The sequence below is a fragment of the Rhinolophus sinicus genome, chromosome 3, assembly GCF_057876585.1.
Source record: "Rhinolophus sinicus isolate RSI-liver-muscle chromosome 3, RSI-T2T, whole genome shotgun sequence".
Lineage (NCBI taxonomy): Eukaryota > Metazoa > Chordata > Mammalia > Chiroptera > Rhinolophidae > Rhinolophus > Rhinolophus sinicus.
The window spans coordinates 33,616,640-33,637,315 of record NC_142503.1 but is presented as its reverse complement, the minus strand read 5'-3'; the positions used below and the strand labels follow the sequence as shown (position 1 = coordinate 33,637,315).

Genomic DNA, 20,676 nt, shown 5'->3' with positions numbered 1-20,676 from the left:
GCCCGGAACAGATTGGACCTCCTGGGAATCACATTTTGTGTGGCTGCAGTGCATGGTTAGTAGAATGCCAGGAGTCTAATCACAAGAGACAGGCCTTGGCCAAATCATGGCCATCTTTTATCCGGTGCTCAGGAATTTGAGCTCTTCTTGTAGATAGTGCAGAGATGTCTGTCTCTTAAGCAAGGAAACTATGTGATCATGTATCCGTTTGAGAAGGCTCACACTAGCCATGATGTGGAGACTGAATTATAGGACACATTGTTAGCCATTAATGAAAGCAGTGACAAGAGAGAGGGAGGGGAGAGGAGGGGGAGGGAGGAAGGAATAGATAGCTAGAACTCTTATTTGAGGGCTAGGGCTAGAATTAACCAGGCTTGTTGGCCAGTGGGTTTGGAGGGTGAGAGGAAGAAGCCAAGGATGATGACTCAAGTCCTGGCTCAGGTGATGGGTGGATGATGGAGTCATTAACGAGGATTTCCTTATAAGTAGGGAAACATCGATCACCAAGAAGGAAGGAACCTTACATCAGTTCAGATTAGGTTTTGTCACCAAATATGTTAGGAAAAAAGTGCAGGTTTTGAGAGCTTTTCCGATTTTAGAATTGTGAATAAGAATCTGTGACCTGCAAAGAAACAAAGACATAGTTCGATTAAAGGATGAGGGGGGAAAAGGATTCATGACGACTGGTGAAACCACAGAGAGAATGAGCAGAACTCAAGCCTAGGTTTTTGCATGACACTGTTCCCAATTACTACCTTCCATTTCTGCCAGACAGAATTGAGCTCTCCATGCTCAAACTCCCTGTACGTTGTGCATATTTCTACAATGTAGTACCTGTAACACCGCTGTTTACATGTATGTCTTCCCATCCTTGGGTGTAAACTCCTATGGGCAGATGACAGCATCTTACTCAGCTTTGTGAGATCCTGGCATAAGTTTTGGGCATAGTTACGGATGTTTGTTGAATGAATAAACAGACAACAATAAATGAATCAATATATTTTTACATAAAATGTCATACCTCTGTGAGCCTCACAACAGCCTTATATGGCAGCTAAGATTCTTTTTCCATATTCTGTCTTCAAATCATCTGAGACTCAAAGATAGGGCAAAGTGGCTGTTGTCACACAGCTAGTGACAGAGGTCAGTTGCCAGTTCATGTCTTCAAATGAAGCTTAATGGTACCCAGGGCTTAGAAATTCTGATGGGAATATGTATTTGCTGTTTGTGACATTATGGATATCTGTTGAGAAATGTGTTATGTAATTACATAAACATTATTAACTTAATTGTTTTAAAGCAAAGCAACTTCCCCCAAAATGCATAAAAGTAATCCAAAGTAACTTATCAGACATATAAACAAGAAGCACTATTGCTAGAAGCACAGTTTGGAATTGTAATGTAAAAAATTATCTGTAAATAATATTTTTATAATTTATTATTTGTAAGTTACAATAGAATATGTTTTATATTTGCTTTAATTAACTGTTTTAATAAGGTTTTCCTTTTCCTGGAACCAATTGCAACATTGTGTGCTAGTTGATTTTCTGATGAATTAGATATTAAGTTGGCTAACATTTGGAAATTAAGCTTCTCCAAGTTGTCATTATGCTGAACCAGGCACAGTGCTTTTTGGGTGGCCTCTTTGGAGGTCTCTACCATCAACAAGTTTATACCCAGGTTAGGAAGATAAGTATTCAAATGATAAATAGTTTACATTTATTGAATGTTTAATATATGCCAGGTACTAAGACAGAATGTGATATGTGCTATACTTATGAAAGTTAAAAGAGAGAGTAATCCTTTCTCATTTGGGGAATGAAACAAGACCTCATTTGAGTAAAGCCTCATATGATGTGTAGGATCTAAGCAGAAGGGAATAGGGCGAGGAGAGTAAGGATAGGAAACATAGGGTACATTCAGAGAACAGTTAGTGGTCTTGCTAGGTTGAGGCCCAGGATGCAGAGATGTAGGATGTGTTGTGGCCCGAAGCTAGAGACTGGAGAAGCTGTTGAGAGAGACCTGGAAAATGGAGAGCTGATCCACCAGGGGCTATTATTGTGGAGATGGAGAGCTCGAGGCAGATGTGATTGATCCTGTAAGACTGGCAATCATATTGGGGATTAGAGAGGAGAATAAAGGAGGAGAAAATAATCAGATATGACTTAAGTTTCTAGCCTGGTGATTGAGTGAATTATAAAAAGTAGGAGAAACATGACAGGTAAACATGACAGTAAAAGATAGTGAGTCTAGTTTTGGAGATGGTAATTTTGAGGTGTCGGCAGGCCTTTTAACAATGATCCAAATGCCAAACAACAAGCTGACTCGAGAGAGTTTGTAGCTGGAGATCTAGATATAAGAACTAACTGAACTGTGGATTTGGATGAGATGGCTGAGGGGATGATAGGTAGAGAGAGGGAAGGAGAGTGCTAATCACAACTGTATATCGTTCATTCTTTCTGCATTTATTAAATGCCTGTGGGCGTTAGAGTAGAAACAAACCTGAGGCATGATGGGTGGTGAGCAAGCAGAGGGAATGAGGTATGGACTATCCTTTTCTCTCCTTAGCCTCTTGGCTGAGATTGCACATAGATTACTCTTTCAAGAAAATAGACAGAAACAGAGGGAGTATTGTTAAGGGAATTAGTTTTTATAAGGAAAGGTGCCATGTGAGCCTGCTGGTCGACAGAGGTGTCAAAGTGGTGGTCAGGGAGAAGGAAACACTGAAGATGCTTGAGAGAGGTCAGTGAGTGCAGGAATGAATGAGGACTTCTGATTCTGGTCAAGAGAGAATAACTAGAACTGGTTTACCCTCCCACCTGAAATAATGGGGGCGGGGGTGACAGGAGATGGAGAAAATATATGAATGAGCTTTCAGGAAAGTGAATATCAAGCAATACAGGTTAGTCATCGCTGAGAGATGAGAAACAAATGAGGTGAGTCCTACACTTGCCCCAGCTTACTGCCCTGAGAGAGTGCCGAGGTGGTGGCACAGTTCTAGTGGAAACTGAACCGACTCCCTGCATTGACAACATGGAGATGAGAGCGGAGAGACCAAGGCAGCTAGAGTTCATAGGATATAATACAGGAGAGGAGGAAGTTGTACAGAGTGAACATTAGAGAGCTGCAGAAGGTCTCCCTTCAGTATCCAGCAAGGTATTCAATGCATGCACATGAGGAAACTAGTCAAAGCTAAGGAAAGAACCATCTGAAAGGGCTGGAGGGAACAGTGCCTTGTATTCACACAGGCCTGAGAGTTCGGCCTATTTCCACTAAGTGGACTAGAAAAGTCATAATTCATGAATATGGGTAGAATATTCAGAAAGGTCTTGCCTCCGGAATCAGCCCTAAGCTGAGCACTGCTCTGAACCCACCTAATAAATCATATTAAGACCAAAGTCTCAAATCATTTTTTAGTAATTTTAATGGATCCCAGAACAAAAGCATGGAAGATTTCCAGGAAACAAAATTTTCCAGCACTTCAGGTAAAATCCACAATGTCTGACATTCAGTCAAAAATTATCAGGCATGCAAAGAGGCAGGAAAACATGATTCATAATGAGAAGAATAATCAATCAATTGGAACTGATACAGATATTAGAATTAGCAAAGAAGGACATTAAAACTGTTGTGATAACTGAATTCTACATAAAGTTAAGATATGGAAGATATTAAAGGGAAAAAAACATAAAATTTCTAGTGTATATTACAATATCTGAAATTCAATATGCACCAGATAGGATTAATGACAGGTTAGACATTATAGAAGAGAAGGTTTATAATCTTGAAGGCATTAGCATTAGAGACTATCCATAGTAAAGACAGCAAGACACAGAGGACAAAATGCAAAAACAATCAGTGAGCTGTGGGACAACTTCAAGTCACCTAATTTATGGGTAATTGGAATCTGTGAAGGTGAGGAGGGGACAGTGAAATGGACAGAAATAATACTTGAAGAAATAATGGCTGAAACATTTTCAAATTTGAAAATAACTGTAAATGGATCCAAGAAGCTCACTGAAATGAACCCCAAGGCCAAGAGACATGAACAAAACTACACTAAGGTACAGCATGATGAAACTGCTCAAAACTGGTGATAAAGAATGTGATGGTTAATTTTACGTCTCAACTTCGCTGGGCCACAGTACTCAAATATGTGGTCAAAAATTATTCTGGATGTTTCTTTGAGAGTGGTTTTTTATAAAATTAATATTTAACTCATTGGATTTTGACTAAAGCATATATTCCTCTCTGTCTAATGTGGTTGGGCCTCATTTAATCAGTTGAAGGCCTGAGTAGAATAAAAGACTGATTTCCCCCCAAGCAAGAAGGAATTCTGCATCAATTGGCCTTCAGACTTGAAGTAAAGCCTGCTGGCCCACACTGCATGTTTTAGACTTCCAGCATCTATAACCTATAAACTATAATTTGTTAAAATAAATATTTTTCTGCATATACACACACATCTTACTGGTTCTGTTTCTCTAGAGAACCCTGAGTAATACAAAGAGAAAATTCTAAAGGCAGATAAAAGATTACAGAAGAAAATGTATAGGTATGACATAGGTATGACATCAGATTTCTCACTGGAAACAATGCAAGTGAGAAGACAGTGAAGGAACATCTTGAAAGTAGCAAAGGGGGAAGAATTATCAACCTGTACCTAGCAAAAATATGTTTCAAAAAGGAAGTCAATATAAAGATTTGTTGAGACATACAAAGAGCTAAAGGTATCTATTGCTAGCAGACTAGCATTATAAGAAATGTTAAAGGAAGCCATTCAGGCAGAAAAAAAATGATTCCAGATAGAAATCTGGATTTACACAAAGGAATAAAAAATATCAGCAATGGTGACTCCATGGGTAAATACATAAGACTTCATTTTTATTATTTAAGTCTCTTTAAAAGATAATTGTTTGAACAAAATTAATAACAAAATATTGTGAGATTTATGACATGTAAAAGTAAAATGCATGAAAACAATAGCATAAAATTCATAAGGGAAAAAGGGAAGTACACTATTGTGTACTCTAAAGCAACCATTAAACTAATATAGAGAGATAGCCAATAAGGCAACAAATGAGATGAGATGGAAGTATCAAAAATAATTAATCAAAAGGTAGAAAAAGAGAAAGAAGGGAACAAAAATAGATGGAAACAAATAGAAAACAAGTAGCAAAGTGATAGATTCAAACCTAACCATCAATAATCAAATTAAATGTAAATGGTCTAGATTCTTCAATTAAGAGGCAAAGATTGATATGATTATATTAAAAAGCTCAAGACCCAACTATATGCTGATTTAAAGAAACAAATTTTAAATATAAAGACACAAAAAGGTTAGAAGTCAAAGGATGAAAAATGATATATCATACTAACAGTAGTCAAAAGAAAGTTGAAGTGGCTATATTAATATCAGACAAAGTAGGTTTTAGAGCAAATAATACTGGGGATAAGGAAGTTCATTTTATAATGATGAGATCATTTAATCAAGAGTGTGAAACAGTGCTAACATTTATGTATCTAATAACAGCTTCAAAATAGACAAAGAAAAAACTGGCAGAACTCCAGACGGAAAGAGACAAACCCAAAATTATATGCTGATATTTCAATACTCTCTCTCTCAATTATTGATAGAACAAGTAGAAAAAAAAATTAGCCAAGGTATAATAGACTTGAACATTAGCAGCTAACTTGACCTGATTAATGTTTATACAACAGAGAACATTCTTCTCAAGTACATATGGAACATTTACCAAATTAGACCATATTTCAGGACATAACACAAGTCTCAATAAATTTAAAAGGATTTAAGTCATACTAAATATGTTCTCAGACCACAGTGGAATTGAAAGAAAAATCAATAACAAGAAGATCTCTGGAAGAATCCCCAAATATTGGGAAATTAAATTAGTTCTGAATAAGCCATGGATCAAAGAAGAAATAATAAAGCATGTTGCACTGAAAATACAGCATATCAGAATTTGTGTGATGCCTTTAAAGCAGGACTTTAGGAAAATTTACAGTACTAAACACCTATGTTAGAAAAGAGGGGCCTCAAATCAATGACCCCAGCTTCCACTTTAAGGGACTAAAAGAGAAGAATGGATTAAACCTTAAGTAAGGTGAAGGAAAGAAATAACAAAGATCCAAGTGGAAATCAATGAAATAGAAAAACAGTAGAGAAAATCATTGAAACCAAAGGCTGGTTCTTTGAGAAGATCAGTAAAAATTCATAAAACTAGCCAAATTGAGCAGGAAACAAAAGCAAAAGATACACTAATGAACAATATCAGGAATGAAGAGAAGTTATATTAATATACATTCTATAAATATTGAAAGGATAATAGAATATAATGAACAATTTTATGCCAAAAAATTTGACAACTGAACTGGACAAATTCCTTGAAAGACAAACCCATTCATTGTGTATCAGTAACTAAAATGATAAAGGCCGGGCAGAGAGGCATGACGTAAGGATATAGGAAAGAAGGGGTTGATGCTTGTTGGTTGAGTCTGTGTTCATTGTAGCTATTGAAGGAGGACAAGAGGTTGGGAAAACAAAGTGATGACAGAGAAGGGTGGAAGTTGGGCATCAGAGGAAAGCCAAGCCAGCTAATTTTATTACAGTTATCAGGGCACAAAAAACAGTCAGTGCTAGAGTTCCAGATAGGCATTGCCGACATGTTCAAATTTACTTCTCGGTTTTTTTGTTGTTCATAGCAGGTGTGTGTGTGTGTGTATATGATTGAAGAAGAACAAAGGATGTGGAAATAATTCACTAAATTAAATGATAAAGGCCAATGGCGAGAAAAGGTAACTAGGAGAAGAAATGAGGATGTCAGAAAGCCACCCACTCATGTGAACATTCAATGTGGAAGACGGGAGAAGAGCTGCAGAAGGTCTAAGGAGAATGATTTATAAAGGAAAAGATGGAAGAAATTAACTATATACAAATATAGAATTACTGGAAAGCTAAAATTAGCAAGACAAATACTGTGGAGAAATATTTGTATCAGGTATTACAGATAGGAGTTTATGGCTGTCTCACTTAGAGAATTCAATCACATTTACAAACAGTATCTGAAGTCTAATTGATAGATTAAGCCCACAAAGATAATTCATAAAAAGAATTAATGGCAAACAAATAAATGGAAAAAGTTTAACTTTACCAGAATCTCAACTTTACTAGAGGATAAACAACAAAATGTTAATTTTATACCTCAGTTTACCTAATTTTGTTTATTTATGGTAAGATTGTGGTGGCATGCATTACTGGTGACATTATGATTGGTGTTGTCCCTTTTCTGGGAAAGCAATTATTCATATAAATCAAAGGTTACCAAAACATTCACATTTCTTGACCTAGTTATGGGCCACTGAGAATTTATTTTAAGCATGTAATTTCAAAGGAACTATATGCAGAAAGTGATTTCCTTGCAATATATTGTATAACTAAAATTTTAAAGTAATTTTAACATTCTATAGCAAGAGAATTTGTTAATTGAACTGTAGTACCTCAGTTGAATATATTTTCGAATCTACAATCACTTCAATCTTCAATAGAAGAAAATTAAATTTACATTTATTTGTAAAATTAAAGCATGCAAAACTATAGTTTTGAGTTGAAAACTAAAAGAACATGAACATATAAAAGTAACAATATGCTTTGTTGGTATGACCAAATTATATGTGACATTTTATTTTCTAAAATTATTTCTCTGTAATGGTTTGATGATACCCAGCCAATTAGAAATGAAATATTTGTTGGAAAAGTTTGGAATGGTTGCAAGGAGAATCTACCTTGAGAATTACTTTCTTAAAATGAAAACATATCCCAAGAAATGTATGTACATTCAATTTCAGCAAGGCAAGAATTTCTGCCTTTTCTTCAGAAGGAAAGGGAATCTAAACTTTATTGGATTGTTAACTCCAGCAATCTTTTACCTTTGACATAATTTTTAAAAGATACTTAAATTGTCAAAACTCAAAGAGCCAAGAAATCCTCCAGAGAGCAGGACCTGCTGGTAGAGAAAGAAAAATTGGGTAGCGTGCACCTTGGTCTAGAAGCAAAAGTGAACTCTGTCCATAGTGAATTCCTTGACTGTATATGCACAAGGGATTTGTTGATAAAAAGGGGTTGTTAACCTGTAGATTACACAAATGTTCACTTTTTTTCTTTCTAAACTGGAAGAATAGAGTCTAAAGGCCTTGGATAACATCTTGATGTAACATGGAGAGCAACACTTGGAATTGAAAATGTTGAAAATATCTTTTAGAGACATAGATTACTGCACTTGAAAAATTGTTAAGTAGCATGTCATTCAATTAAAATAGAAAAAGATGATGATAATTTGAAAGAAATATAGAAAAAGCTTATGAAAATTTGAGGCATTTTAATAACTTTAGTATTAGCTGCATATGTGTTAAGTCAATAAGAGAAACAAGTTAGAACGTCAAATTTTGGCATCTGCTAAAAAGGATTGTGTTTTATAAATGCCAGTAGACTAGATTTCCTTTTATGATGTTGAAATCATATTTAGAAAAGCTTCACTAGACCACTGTCTAAATATCACAAAACTACGATGGCACAAATTATGCCCTTGGTCCACATCAAGGCCAGAAGATCTGTAGGATGTCTTTCCCTTCAGTAGTTCTTAGAATAACCCATTGATCGCAGAAGCACATACCAAGTATCTGTGTACATTTGTGCAGATGCATGTATGTTAGGGGGGTCGTGGGAAGGTTGGTCTGTAGATCCAAGTAAAATACTCAAATGTTCCACACAAAGAATAAAAATAGACTCGCCTCCCTCCCCCAACTAATTTTATTACAATTCCAGAAATGCTTTCCGTTCCTTAAAAATATCAAATCCATTTCCCTCTATAAGAGGTTTTTTTGTATTTAAGGACTAAAAGATAAAACCTGAAAAGTCTATGCAAACAATGATTTCCCCCAGAGTTACTAAGTAATATATTTATTAAAATTTGTGGGGTTAAATCTTAAGGGAGGTTTCAGTCTTACTCATGTAGGTTAGATAGGCCAGGAAAAAATAACTGTGTCACGTGGGCTGCAGCCATGAAATTATTTAAGTGGAGTCTGGGGAGACCCACCCAGGAGGCCTTCAGTTACATATTTGAGGCCATTGATGATTGACTTAGTTGTTACTGTTACTTTCTCCTTGTGTAGTGAATAATGGAATCCTAATTTAGAGAAAACTTGAAGAAGCCTATTTGGTCCACTAATTTTGCGGGTGAGGGATCCCAGGCCCAGAATAATGGGCTGGTGAGTGTAAGAGTTGTGGCTAGGACTTCCAGGGTAGTGCTCTTGTCACATCAGCACACCTGACTCCTCTGGAGAGCATCTGAGGACGCTGATTTTGTGAAGAAGCAACAGAGTGAGCATACTGTCATGGCGGAGTCAGTTGAACATTTTCTCTCCCCTCCTAAGTTCTTGATTTTATTAATAATGTCTATTAAAAAGTATTTTCTAAATTTATACTATTATTTTTATTCCATGAATAAGAAGGCAATATAGTGTAGACTTGAGAACACTTATTTTGATTCCTTGTATTGGATTATTCATAAATAGGAGGGAAAATAAATTAGTGGGTTTATTAGGCATGTTGGTCTTTTCCCAATTAGCTCCAGCATATTTAGTCTCAAAATTGGACAAAATAGTATTACTCTATCAACTTGTTGGTATGTGAAGGGAATGCTGCAGTGTAGAGCTCTCATGGGCGCTAGGGACGAGACCTGGTTTGGGTTTTGAAGGTGACGGTTAGTGCTTTTGGCAAAGTACTTAACCCTTCCAGGCTTCCCTTTCTCCTGGGACAGTAGTACTGCACTATAGAATTGTTGTGACAGCCAAATCAGGAAATAAACATAAACCCTTAGCACAGATCTTCAAACAAATATTGAGATGCTCTTATGTGCCTAGAACTGGCATAAAGGGTACACTGTACACTATTTCTCCATTAGTCTAGCTGGGGGACAGACATAAAACAAATAAATAGACTGATACGCAATCACATAGGAAAAGTACTGAGTGCTGGCAGAACATGGACCTCTCCTCCCGACCCCCCAATCAACCTATTTCAGGAACACCGGAGAAAGCTTGGCTGATGAAGTAAAGTTAACACAGACCCTGAAGGATGAAGAGTTTGCCAGAGGGGCAGAGAACACACACTTGTGGAACGATATGTGCAAAGACCCTAGGGTAGATGGAACGTAACTTGTTTTAGGAACTGAAGTGTATAAATGGAGGGACAAATGGTACAAAATATGCTTGGAGAAAGAGAGAGGAACCAGATCAGGTAAGGCCTTGTTTGGTTTCAAACTCTATCCTGAGTAGTGAGAAGCTATCAGAAGGGAGTGATATAACAAACAGATGAGCCATTCAGGAAGATCACTTGTGCTGTTGTGTGGACATGATTGAGGAGGCCAACAAGAGATGCAGAGTGTTCAGTTAGGAGGCTCTGGCAGTTGTCCAGACGGTGAAGGTGGTGGCTTGGCTGGAGTTGTGCAGGGAAGCTTCAGAGTAATGGACATGTCGGAGAACTATTTAGCAGATGGAATTGAAAGGCTTTGGTGATTGGGTTTGAGAGAGAAGGAAAGGAACTGTTAAGGACCACTACAAATATTTAGTCTATTAAAGTCCTCAATAAATGTTTGTTTTTGATGGCTACTACAGCAACTCTCATATTTACTAATGCTTTTATAACATATCAGAGCTTGAGGACGCACGCGATCATGGCTGGGAGAAAGCATCTAGTAGTCACTTTGTGACCATGAGTGTTCTGGTGTTTTAGCTTTATTTATTTAAAAAAATAGAAAACACTTTTTAGCACTGAGTGCCATCTATTCTCATTTACAGATGAGGAAACTGAGACACAGAGGGCAAACAGTTAACAATGGTAGAGTCAGAATTTGAACCCAGGCATTCTTGCTGTAGACCCACATGCTATCTGGTGGCTTTTATTCCTCAAAACAACCCTTTAAGGTTTGACCTTTGTATCCCTACTAAATACTAATTTCCCTTCTTGACCTCATCTAACCCAATGTAAAGGAATAAAATATAGTTGATCGGATGGTTACCCTTCTCCATTGCCCTTCTGGTGAACTGAAAGTATATCTTTAAATTTTAATTCACTTTAATCCTTGTAAACATTTAGAATGACTGAAATAGAAAAAATAGTATTTATTTTCCATGAATAGTACATTTTCTTACTTTCTGGACTGATCATCTGGGCTTTGTCCTCTGAACATTAATTACCACAGCTTTATTGTAAAAATAATACGAGGACAGCAAAATGGAAGACTGTATATACCTTTGCAGTATAAATCTAGCCACACATGTTCTATTTGGAGAGAAAACATTTATGAGTATTTTGCAGAAACATTTATATGCCTATAAATAACATTGTTAGGTTACTTTCCTTAGCGTGGACATTTGAGGACATTTTTGTATTCAATTTATTATGAAATCTGTGCAGGGATTAAAGACAGTAACAGTGATATAATCCGCCTGTTGGAATAATACATTTCAAAAGTAGTATTTTGCATATGGGTGTGGCAATTTCTGGAAGGATATTACTTCCTTTTGGGTGCCTGCGTATTGTCAGTTTTGAAGAATCAGAGCAGATGAAACATTGCTGGTGTGCTTCACGACTGGTTTCTTTTTCAGGGTTGGGGCCTGTCCCATTTCTCTGGAAAATCCTTATTTGAGTTGTCCTGAACATAATCAGTATATGCATGGGGCTTTGCGTCTTCAGGATTTCACAATCATTGCCTTTTAATCCATATACACTCCTCTGAGATAGGTAGATCCATTCGAGCATCCAAGTCTCCTGCAGGCGAATTTCAGTGCCAGCAGGAGTATATGATTGGCACTGGTTTACCTGAATTCCCCAGAGGCCAGACACCTGGAGAGGCTTTCCTGCGGGCCCAGGTATATGGCAGTGTTTCAGCCCCATGGGGCTGCTTCCTCATTCCTGCACGCATCATTAACCATCATGCTATGCCCACTGTGTCAGTCTGCAGTAAAGCCACACAGGAAGGGTATGTTTTGGGAGATTCTTAGAGAACCCAATGAATATTTACATTCTGTACAGCAAATTTCAGCTGTTCACACTTCCAACACTCCAACAAAGGTACTTTTCATTCAGTGGTAACATTGACAGCTCCATCTAAGTACTTAGATTAATAAATGAGCACCCAGGATTTCCATCTTATGAGTATATAATCAGGCTTGTAGAAGATATGCATACCTAATGATTAAACCTTCAACAATAAAATATCAATTGAAATATAATGCCAGCAGTCATATTACATGCGTATTTGTTGTACCAGGCACTGTGATAAACATAATGCATACATTATCTGATTCTTACAACAACTCTAAAGGAGATATTATCATTCCCAGTCTACAAACGGTGGAAGCCTGGGCTAGTAGGTTGCCCGGTCACAAAACTCATTTAAACACGTTATTCTGTCAGACTCCAAAGTCACTTTTTAACTATTACATGATATTCACTACCATAAGTGGAAGGTAATATATAGAATCTTAAAGCACTAGGAAAATATACAACAAAGGAGTAGTAATGATAGGGTCGAATATAAAAAGACACATTTTTATTTTCTTTTTCATAAAGTAAAGCACACCATGTAAAAGAATTGTTCTTCTGCACATCATGCTTTATATCTTTTTACCTTTCTAGGCATTTAATTTCTTGTGGATCCTTTCAGAAATATTTAGTGTATATACAGAGGATGCTCCCAAAAATGTATATATATTTTAAGAAAGGAAAACTGTATTAAAATTGTCATACTCAATATATACCGATAACAAGATGAATACAAGTGACGTTTGACTTCTGAAATTACAAGAGGTGCTCAAAGTGGTTACCATCAGCGTCCAGATTACGGCGAACTACTGCTTGAGCAACGTGGACCAAAGTGTCCACTTATATAATTTTTTTGGCGCCCTCGGTATTGTTTACATGTGTGCATGTATGCCTTTATAGCTATATGCACACTCATGTGTGTTACAACTGAATTGATTGACTATGTAATATATGTGAGTGTGCAGATAGCTATACACCTGCACACATGCACATCAAGGTAAATCCTAAATGCATAGTTAATTATAAAACTATACTCTGAATATTTTATAATTGAAATCATATATTGCATATATTATAAAATAATTGCCTTGCATAAATGGATAATTATGATTGTGCTTTTAAGAAAAATATGTATGACATTAACCATGTCCTTAAAAGAAAACACTAACATAAATACTGTGTAAATATAATATAAGATGGTTAGAGTTTAGGTGCCTTAATCTCTAGGGTTGCTGAGTTACATATGAGAGAAAATTAACTTTAGGAATTAGATGCGAAGGTCCCAGTAGATTTAATTTTTTTTTGAAGTTTGTCTATACTTCCAAGTTTCTTTCTTACAATTAATAAAATTTGCAAAGTGACATTATATATTAATTAAAGAATAAGGCAGTATTTTTAAGAAAAGAGTTATATTTTGCTGTAATACTCATACACAACTATGTTTTGGAAAATGTAGAAGATAATAGCAGGTTATCAATTGTCTTGGTAAGTATGTGTTTCTAGTATAAATATGATCTGTGAAAAGTAAGTCTTAATCTGCCTAAGAAAGAGGATTTGAGCATCTTCTGCATTTTTAGAAGTTATTGCTAATTCTTTTTTTTTTTTTTTTTTTTTTAATTTTAGGTTTTAGTATAAAAGCAGTGCCATTCCAGAATGCCATCTTGAATGTAAAAGAACTTGGAGGTATAACATTTTAAATCATTTCTATGTCTAGCTTTAACTTTTACTAATTTGGTATTAATGTGTTACATGTAATTAAAAGAATGATTTATTATTGTAGTAGCTGATTCATTTTTACCTTTTCTCTTGATAATACATTTTCTAGAAATATTTGCTCTTCTTTATATATGTTTTAAAGGTTGTTGAAGAGTTGTAAGAAATATAAACTTTGTTTTCTTCTGTATGATTTAAAGACCTATACTACTAGTGCCATTTCATACACTATACTCTTCGGTTTCACTTGTTCAAAAATTTATTCTTGAATGAAAAATATCAAGAGAATTTAACATAATCACAGAAAACTAAGCTATACACCATGCAGGGCAAAGACCTATATTTTAGAGAGGTTTTTATTTATACTGTGGGTTTTATTGTGTCAAATCTTTGTAGAGTGTATTTGTTCTGATAATAAATCTTTGCCAATGGGTTCTTTGCTGGTCAAGCACATTCATTGATAGGCTGTACTCCAAACTATACATCACTCCGTCTTCATTAACCTCACTATCTGCAATTTTTTTATTGTGTTTTATGTCAGTCAGGGTCTTAACCCATGTAAATAGGTTAACAACGAAATCAGTCAATTCAGTGAACCTACTAAATTCCGAATCGCACAGGAAAATGGTAAGTGCTCTGAAGTTCAGTATAATATTGGTGAGTTTAATGAGTTAGAAGAAAGTTCTGTTCTCTCTTTAGTTACTTTGTGATATTGACCTTACCCTGTTTTTTTTCAAGCTCATTAGAACTGTGACCTTTTTCAACTTGAAGAAATTGAAACTTAAACTTTTTGTCATTTTAATAATGTTTGATGCCTTCTTATTTTTAACTCATAATGTATTAGCTGATCTTTTCATGTGTTTGTTTTAGAGAGCTATATCTAGGACGACTTTACTTCTGTCAGTCTGTTTTATAGCTAACTTTGACTTTTTCAGCATTAATGTTAAAAATCAGCCATGGTTGCTAAATTCTGATTTTCCTTTAAGACATTTGGTTTTGTCATTTTGACTACAAAAATCATAAAACATGAATGTTCTTGTAATAGAATAATTTTTCCATGTAAAGTTTTTAAAAGACTTATGTTCCTTTAAGTTGAGTAGATTAGTATTACCTTGTGGTTTCTGGTGTCTCTTGTTTCTCAGTGACCATAGTGTTATAGTCCGAGAACATATTGTGAAAGTCCATGGAATCAAAATGTATGGATTGAGAATTCTATTGGTTTTAAACATGGTTGATACTTAGTATTTTATTATTAGGCTAGACATAGAAATTTTGTTGAACACCCTCCAGATGTAAGAAACTTGATTAATTGACAAGGCATTTATTATAGATGTTTAGTTGGGTGATATAAATAGTGAATGTATCTGGACAATTTTTAAAAAGTGAACACTTCAAGGAATTTTTACAGCCTTGACTTTGTGCCAGTGAAATTCAGTACAGCAAGTCCTCAAATAACATAGTTTTGTTTAGTGGTGTTGTTTTGTTATAATGTTGATGAGGTGCTGTAGGAACTTAACTCCTGCTTATATCAATTAGCCTACGGTAAAATTGGTTTCATTGTACATTGTTTTGCTGCAGTTCCAAGAACATGTTGAGGACATTAATAGGACTTACTGTATAATTAAAGACCACATTAGAGGACAGGGGTGTGTAAGGTGGGAATCTGTCTTCTTTTGCTGAAAAAAACTGTGCCCTGATGGTTGCTGAAATAGAGAGGATACCATAGCATTTGGCAGTAATATTTTAATTCACACCTATTCTGTGATGAGGTTGAGACATAGGAAAAAGATATAGCTTCAGGGATTGGACAAGTACATTAGTTCCAAGTTAATGATATATAGTATTTGGCATATGGTATTATATCCCCTCAATTTTAATAGTTGTTTTCAGTTGAGCGACTGTCTCAGGAGAAGGTGATTTTTTGAGTACAAGTTGTGTATCGGGTGTCACATGCTCAGACGCAAGCAGTGGCAGGCATTCACTCATTGATGATTCATTCACTAATTCCTTTATTTAACACATATTTTTTAAGGGACTACTCTGCCTGGAATAGGCCTGGGCACTGGGTTATGTCTCACCCAAGAATGCATGTAAAGTAGGCTAACATATGTAAAGAGTAGCTTTTCTAGGATTTAGAGTATTACCTTACATACAAAGGAGCTCCTCCCAATTTAAGGTGGGTGGCATTTAGTGAGAATTATGACCTACTGGAATCAAGTTGTGTGAGAGGAGGTTGGTTGACCGTGGACTTCTAAGTTCAGGAGGAAAGAGTCTGTGAAGATATGAAACCTTTATTCACTAATAGAGGGTTGCTCAGAAGACAGCTTTAATTGGAGTTCAATTGGGTTGTCAATCCAGAAGAAAATTCTGAAATCAAGGGAGAAGCCCAAGAAGATGGGTATGAAGATAGCAGATACTGAGAGCCACAACACTGGTGACGTGCGGAATGCTCAAATAATTCAGTTTATCCTTAATTCAGGAGGTTGGCATGGCCCCTGCTCCTCCCTGCTAACTCCTTCCTCTACCCTTTCTGATCATTCCAAGGCTCTCCATCATCCCCGCCTCAACCTTCAGTTAAATTTCTCACTTCTTCAAAAGAGGGACAGGTGTGAACTTATGCTCTTCATCTAGAAAGAAGAAATGGTATAGAGTGAAATAACAATGACCAATGGACTTATGATAAAGTTTATGTCTGTACACATAACTGATAGGTGTTTATATATATACAGAGGGTGACAAAAAATGTATACACATTTTAAGAAAGGAAAAATCTGTATTAAAATTACGCTGATGACAACCACTTTGAACACCTCTGGTAACTGCAGAAGTCAAACGTGACTTGTATTCACCTTTTCTTATCAGTATATATTGAGTATTACAATTTTAATTGTTTTCCTTTCTTCAAATGTGTATACATTTTTAGCACCCGCTGTATATATAAAATTTATATGTATAACATATACACATATATAATTCTATGTTCTTATCAATTTTTTTCTTTTATGAGAGTGTTTCCTACATCTTTCACCTAAAAACCTATATACTTCTCATTCACATTAATATTTCTCATATGGTCTTTTCCGATCAGTCACGCAATCATTCTAGCACAATTGTGTGGCAAGCAGGATTCTAGGGGCTGGGAATAAAAGATACTTAAAACACATTTCCTGTCTTCAAGGAACTCATGGTTCAGTGATGGAGACTTTCATGAAAACAAATATTTGAAATCAATAATATTTTTTAAAATAATGAAATTGGGATGGGGAGGATAAGTACAAGGTTAGGGATGATATAATCAGTCCAGCCTGGTGGTCACATGGGCGAATTCTGTTTTCTCTATTTTGCGAATGACTCGCTCTCCTCAATTTGCCTATCACATCCAGGTGGAATATATTTATGTGAAATTGGAACTCTAAACATTCTTTTTCTATTTTTCCTTATTCCCATTTCCGTACCCTCCCCCATTGTCATTTAATCTTTCTAACTTCATGCTGTTATTATCTCACAGATAATGGGACCCAGGACACCTAGACAGATTGATTGACTTGTTCAAAGTTATTTGGAGAAGGAGGTGGGAGTCAATCTGAGAGCTTACTCTTAACTAGTGTACTCTATACAAAGAATATTTTGTCTAGTACCTGGCACAAGAGAAGTGCTCCCACATGTTATCTGCTGCTGTTTTTATCATTATTATAAACACAATTTAAAGTCTTCACATGTTGTCATTATTTTCATTTCATTAACACTATACTGATAAAACAGGAACGCCTTACTTTCTTCTGCTCAAAACTTTTTATAAAACCTAATCTCTATGTTGCAACTGCTTTTCTCATTTGTTTTCTGTCTCTTACTCCTTATTTAGAGGTCTGTCAAGTCAAACTCTTATTCAGTTACGGTTCTGACTCTAGTACTTCCCTCTTCTGATTTCTTCAAGACTACCTTCTGAATCAGAGTCTTACCTCAACTTTCCAGACTATCTAGACTCTTTCACAAACATGTCCTTTTCATATTCTTTTATTCTTTCTAATTAATTTATCCAACTGAGTACATATAATATGCCAGGGAGAGTTCTAGAAAGTGATAGTGGTTATGGTGTCAAGACAAGCACAGTCCCTACTTAGACTAGCTAATGGACGAAAGGGGAGACTCTTGTTGTGTACTTCTCTCCTTGACAAAAGCCAAATAGTACTTCTTATAGGCCTAGAACAAATTTCTAGGTTAATCCCCTCCATAAGGGATTTTTTAATATCTTTTAATACTGAGGGTTCGTTCTGATTCCCATGAAGGACATTCTGCAGTATATATTGCTTGCATTTGGGAAGTTCTGTTGAAACTAGTCTAAATTCTTTCATTTTTAGTTTTAATTAATTACTCTGCTTGTCTTGCTGTATTATTTTTATTTTTCTGGATGGTGTGCAAGACACCTAGCAGGATCCTGGATAGTTGGAAGGATTAATCTTTCAAAACAGTTTTTTTACTCCTATTGACTTGTTTCAAAGCCCAGCCATTCTATATGATTCTAGGCAAGACCACTTTCCTGCATCTCTATTTCGTTATGTGTGAAATGTAATAATACTGGTTCCTACATCATATAATCCTTGTGAGGACTAAATTAGTTAATGTTAGGTAAAGTACTTAGAGAGATCGTCTGGCCCATGGCTAACATTTTTGGAAGATTTATTTTTATTATAATTACAACCTCACCCTCAACCCCCCACAGAAAAATACCTTTCAATAAAGCGTTTATCCCAAGGTCTTTAAAAAGAACTCAAATCACGTATTGATTGCTTTTCTCTTTGCAGTCCTGCCTCTCTCCTGCGTAGACAAGGGATGTTTTTCTTCATTGCGTTATACCTGGTTAAGCTGAAAGGTCACTGAGAAGGAAATCTTTTGGTTAGCTGCCCAGCATATTTTTTGGCACTACACACACATTAATAGTAAATGTTTTTGTCCCTCTCCACCTTACCACCTTTCCTTCTGTTTTCAAGTTCCACCTGAAAAATCTCTTCCGTCTATCATAGAGCTTTCATTCTGTTTGGCTTATGTATTTTAACCACATTACTAAGGCGAGTGAAGCATCTGGCATTTAGCCGAGTTGAAAGCCGTGGTCACACAGCCGTGATATCACAGCTCTGACAATTTTTCATTTTAGAAATTTCCAGTTCTTAATTCTACAAACAGATTTTTATGCTACGTGGATGTTTTTCTCTTGATTTTGAAATTTAATTTGTAAATTGATAGACTCCAGAGAGGAAAATTTCATTTAACACATTTGGTTTGTTACCATTTATTGATAAGGATCCAGACATCATAATATTCTTTTTCTTTCCCTAATTGAATTCTGAAAGCATGACTGGCTTTATCAAATGATTTGTTTTCTTCCTCTAATAATCTAATGGTTGTGTCTGAATTGTCCTTTCATCTTCCCCCCTGCCCCCCACATCCCAACCACCCAGTGTATTCTCTGGCAGTCTTGTCTTTCCAGTTGTCACTGGGAAAAGCAAAGGAAAGCTCAAAAGCAGTTAGCTGTCTTTTAGGCTCCAGTATTGTTGCTAGTTGTCAATGAAAAGGAAACTTCATGAAGATTTTTGTTTGTGCTTTATTTTTTTTCTCTAAAGAAAAGTCAAGTTTTCTTTTTCAGAAGGCGCTGAGGGTAGTGTGGAAAGTACAAGTTGTATTCATTTACCATTTACTTCAGCCCATGCAATAGTGATTGAATGATTTCTGAGGATTGTCAGCTAAGCCATTTTTTTAAAGGTTGCTTCTTTCAGCAGCCAAGCTGTTATATGAAACAGATGTTGACTCTGTCCTGTTTCTTTGTTTGCCTGGAGGAATAGGCCTCCTCCTAGTGAAAGGTGCTGTTTCTTTGTATCCTGCTAGTTATCTTCGGGTGCTGTTAATCTGTCCAGGTTATTTGCATTTCTTAATTTCTCCAGAAACTGTGCAGGGCAAACTTCTTAACAGGCAACGTGGGGGGCACTGCTGCCTGCTTCTTTTAATTTCTGCTTTTTGTACCCAGGCCATTTGATGTCTTTCTCGAAAATAAAGCTTTCTTCCTTCAGAATCTTTTATTAAAACTTATTTCAGAGGGAAGAATAGCTCTTTAAATTTCATCTGATTTGTTTTCACAGTTCTATGTATATTATGATTATTCCCCCCATATCTCGACTACCATGTCCTCTTAAAAAAATAATCCAAGTGTTTACAGCTCTTTGAAAATTTGTCTAGTAGGTTCTTTGGTTCTTACTGGAAGATCCCCAATGCATAGAAAAGTAAATAAAATAATCCAACTAAATACCTATGAATTTAATGTACTCACTGGCTCTGAGAGTCATGCTATACAACAAAGACAGAAGAGGAATCAAGACAATGTGAACCAATAAACGGGTTGTGTATTTGAAAAAGAAACAGTAGAGGCAGACGGATTTGAAGAAGTTATTATGGCCACATTGCTTTGGGGACAACTGAAGTTGCCTAGATTGCTTGCTGGTGTAGGAGAAAGCAACTTGCTGTCCAAAACTGTTTTAGATATCTCTGAACATGAGTTTCTATGGGGGAGGTGACAAAAAACCATGTCCCTGGCAAAGGAACATGACAGCACAGAGTGGGGGCCAATATAAGGGCAGATCCACAGAATTCCTTACGACCTTGTTCTAAGCTAAACTGAGGTCAGCTACACACAAGTACATGTGCGTATTCTGCATCTGTTGTACAATTACAAGGAAGAAATGTGGTTCAGCAAGTAGAGTGTAGCCTCAAGACACTTTGTCCCTCTCTGCATTTGAACTTCTTGTTGTTTTCTTATCTGCAAAATGTAAGTTTTAATAAATCATCACTAC

General features: G+C 36.0%; 1 protein-coding gene and 1 non-coding gene across 6 annotated transcripts in view; both read left to right on the top strand.

Annotated features, from left to right (window-relative positions):
- ARL15 (ARF like GTPase 15) overlaps positions 1-20,676 on the top strand; it is a 381,154-nt gene that overhangs the window by 139,202 nt on the left and 221,276 nt on the right. For all 5 annotated transcript variants that reach the window (XM_019756151.3, XM_019756149.3, XM_019756150.3 and 2 more), the window contains one exon: positions 13,748-13,807. In XM_019756151.3, coding sequence (XP_019611710.1) covers positions 13,748-13,807 — 60 coding nt within the window. The remainder of the gene's footprint in view (positions 1-13,747; positions 13,808-20,676) is intronic.
- On the top strand, positions 20,034-20,097 carry LOC141570857 (U7 small nuclear RNA). Its single transcript, XR_012495302.1, has one exon. It is a non-coding gene; the product is annotated as a U7 small nuclear RNA (small nuclear RNA).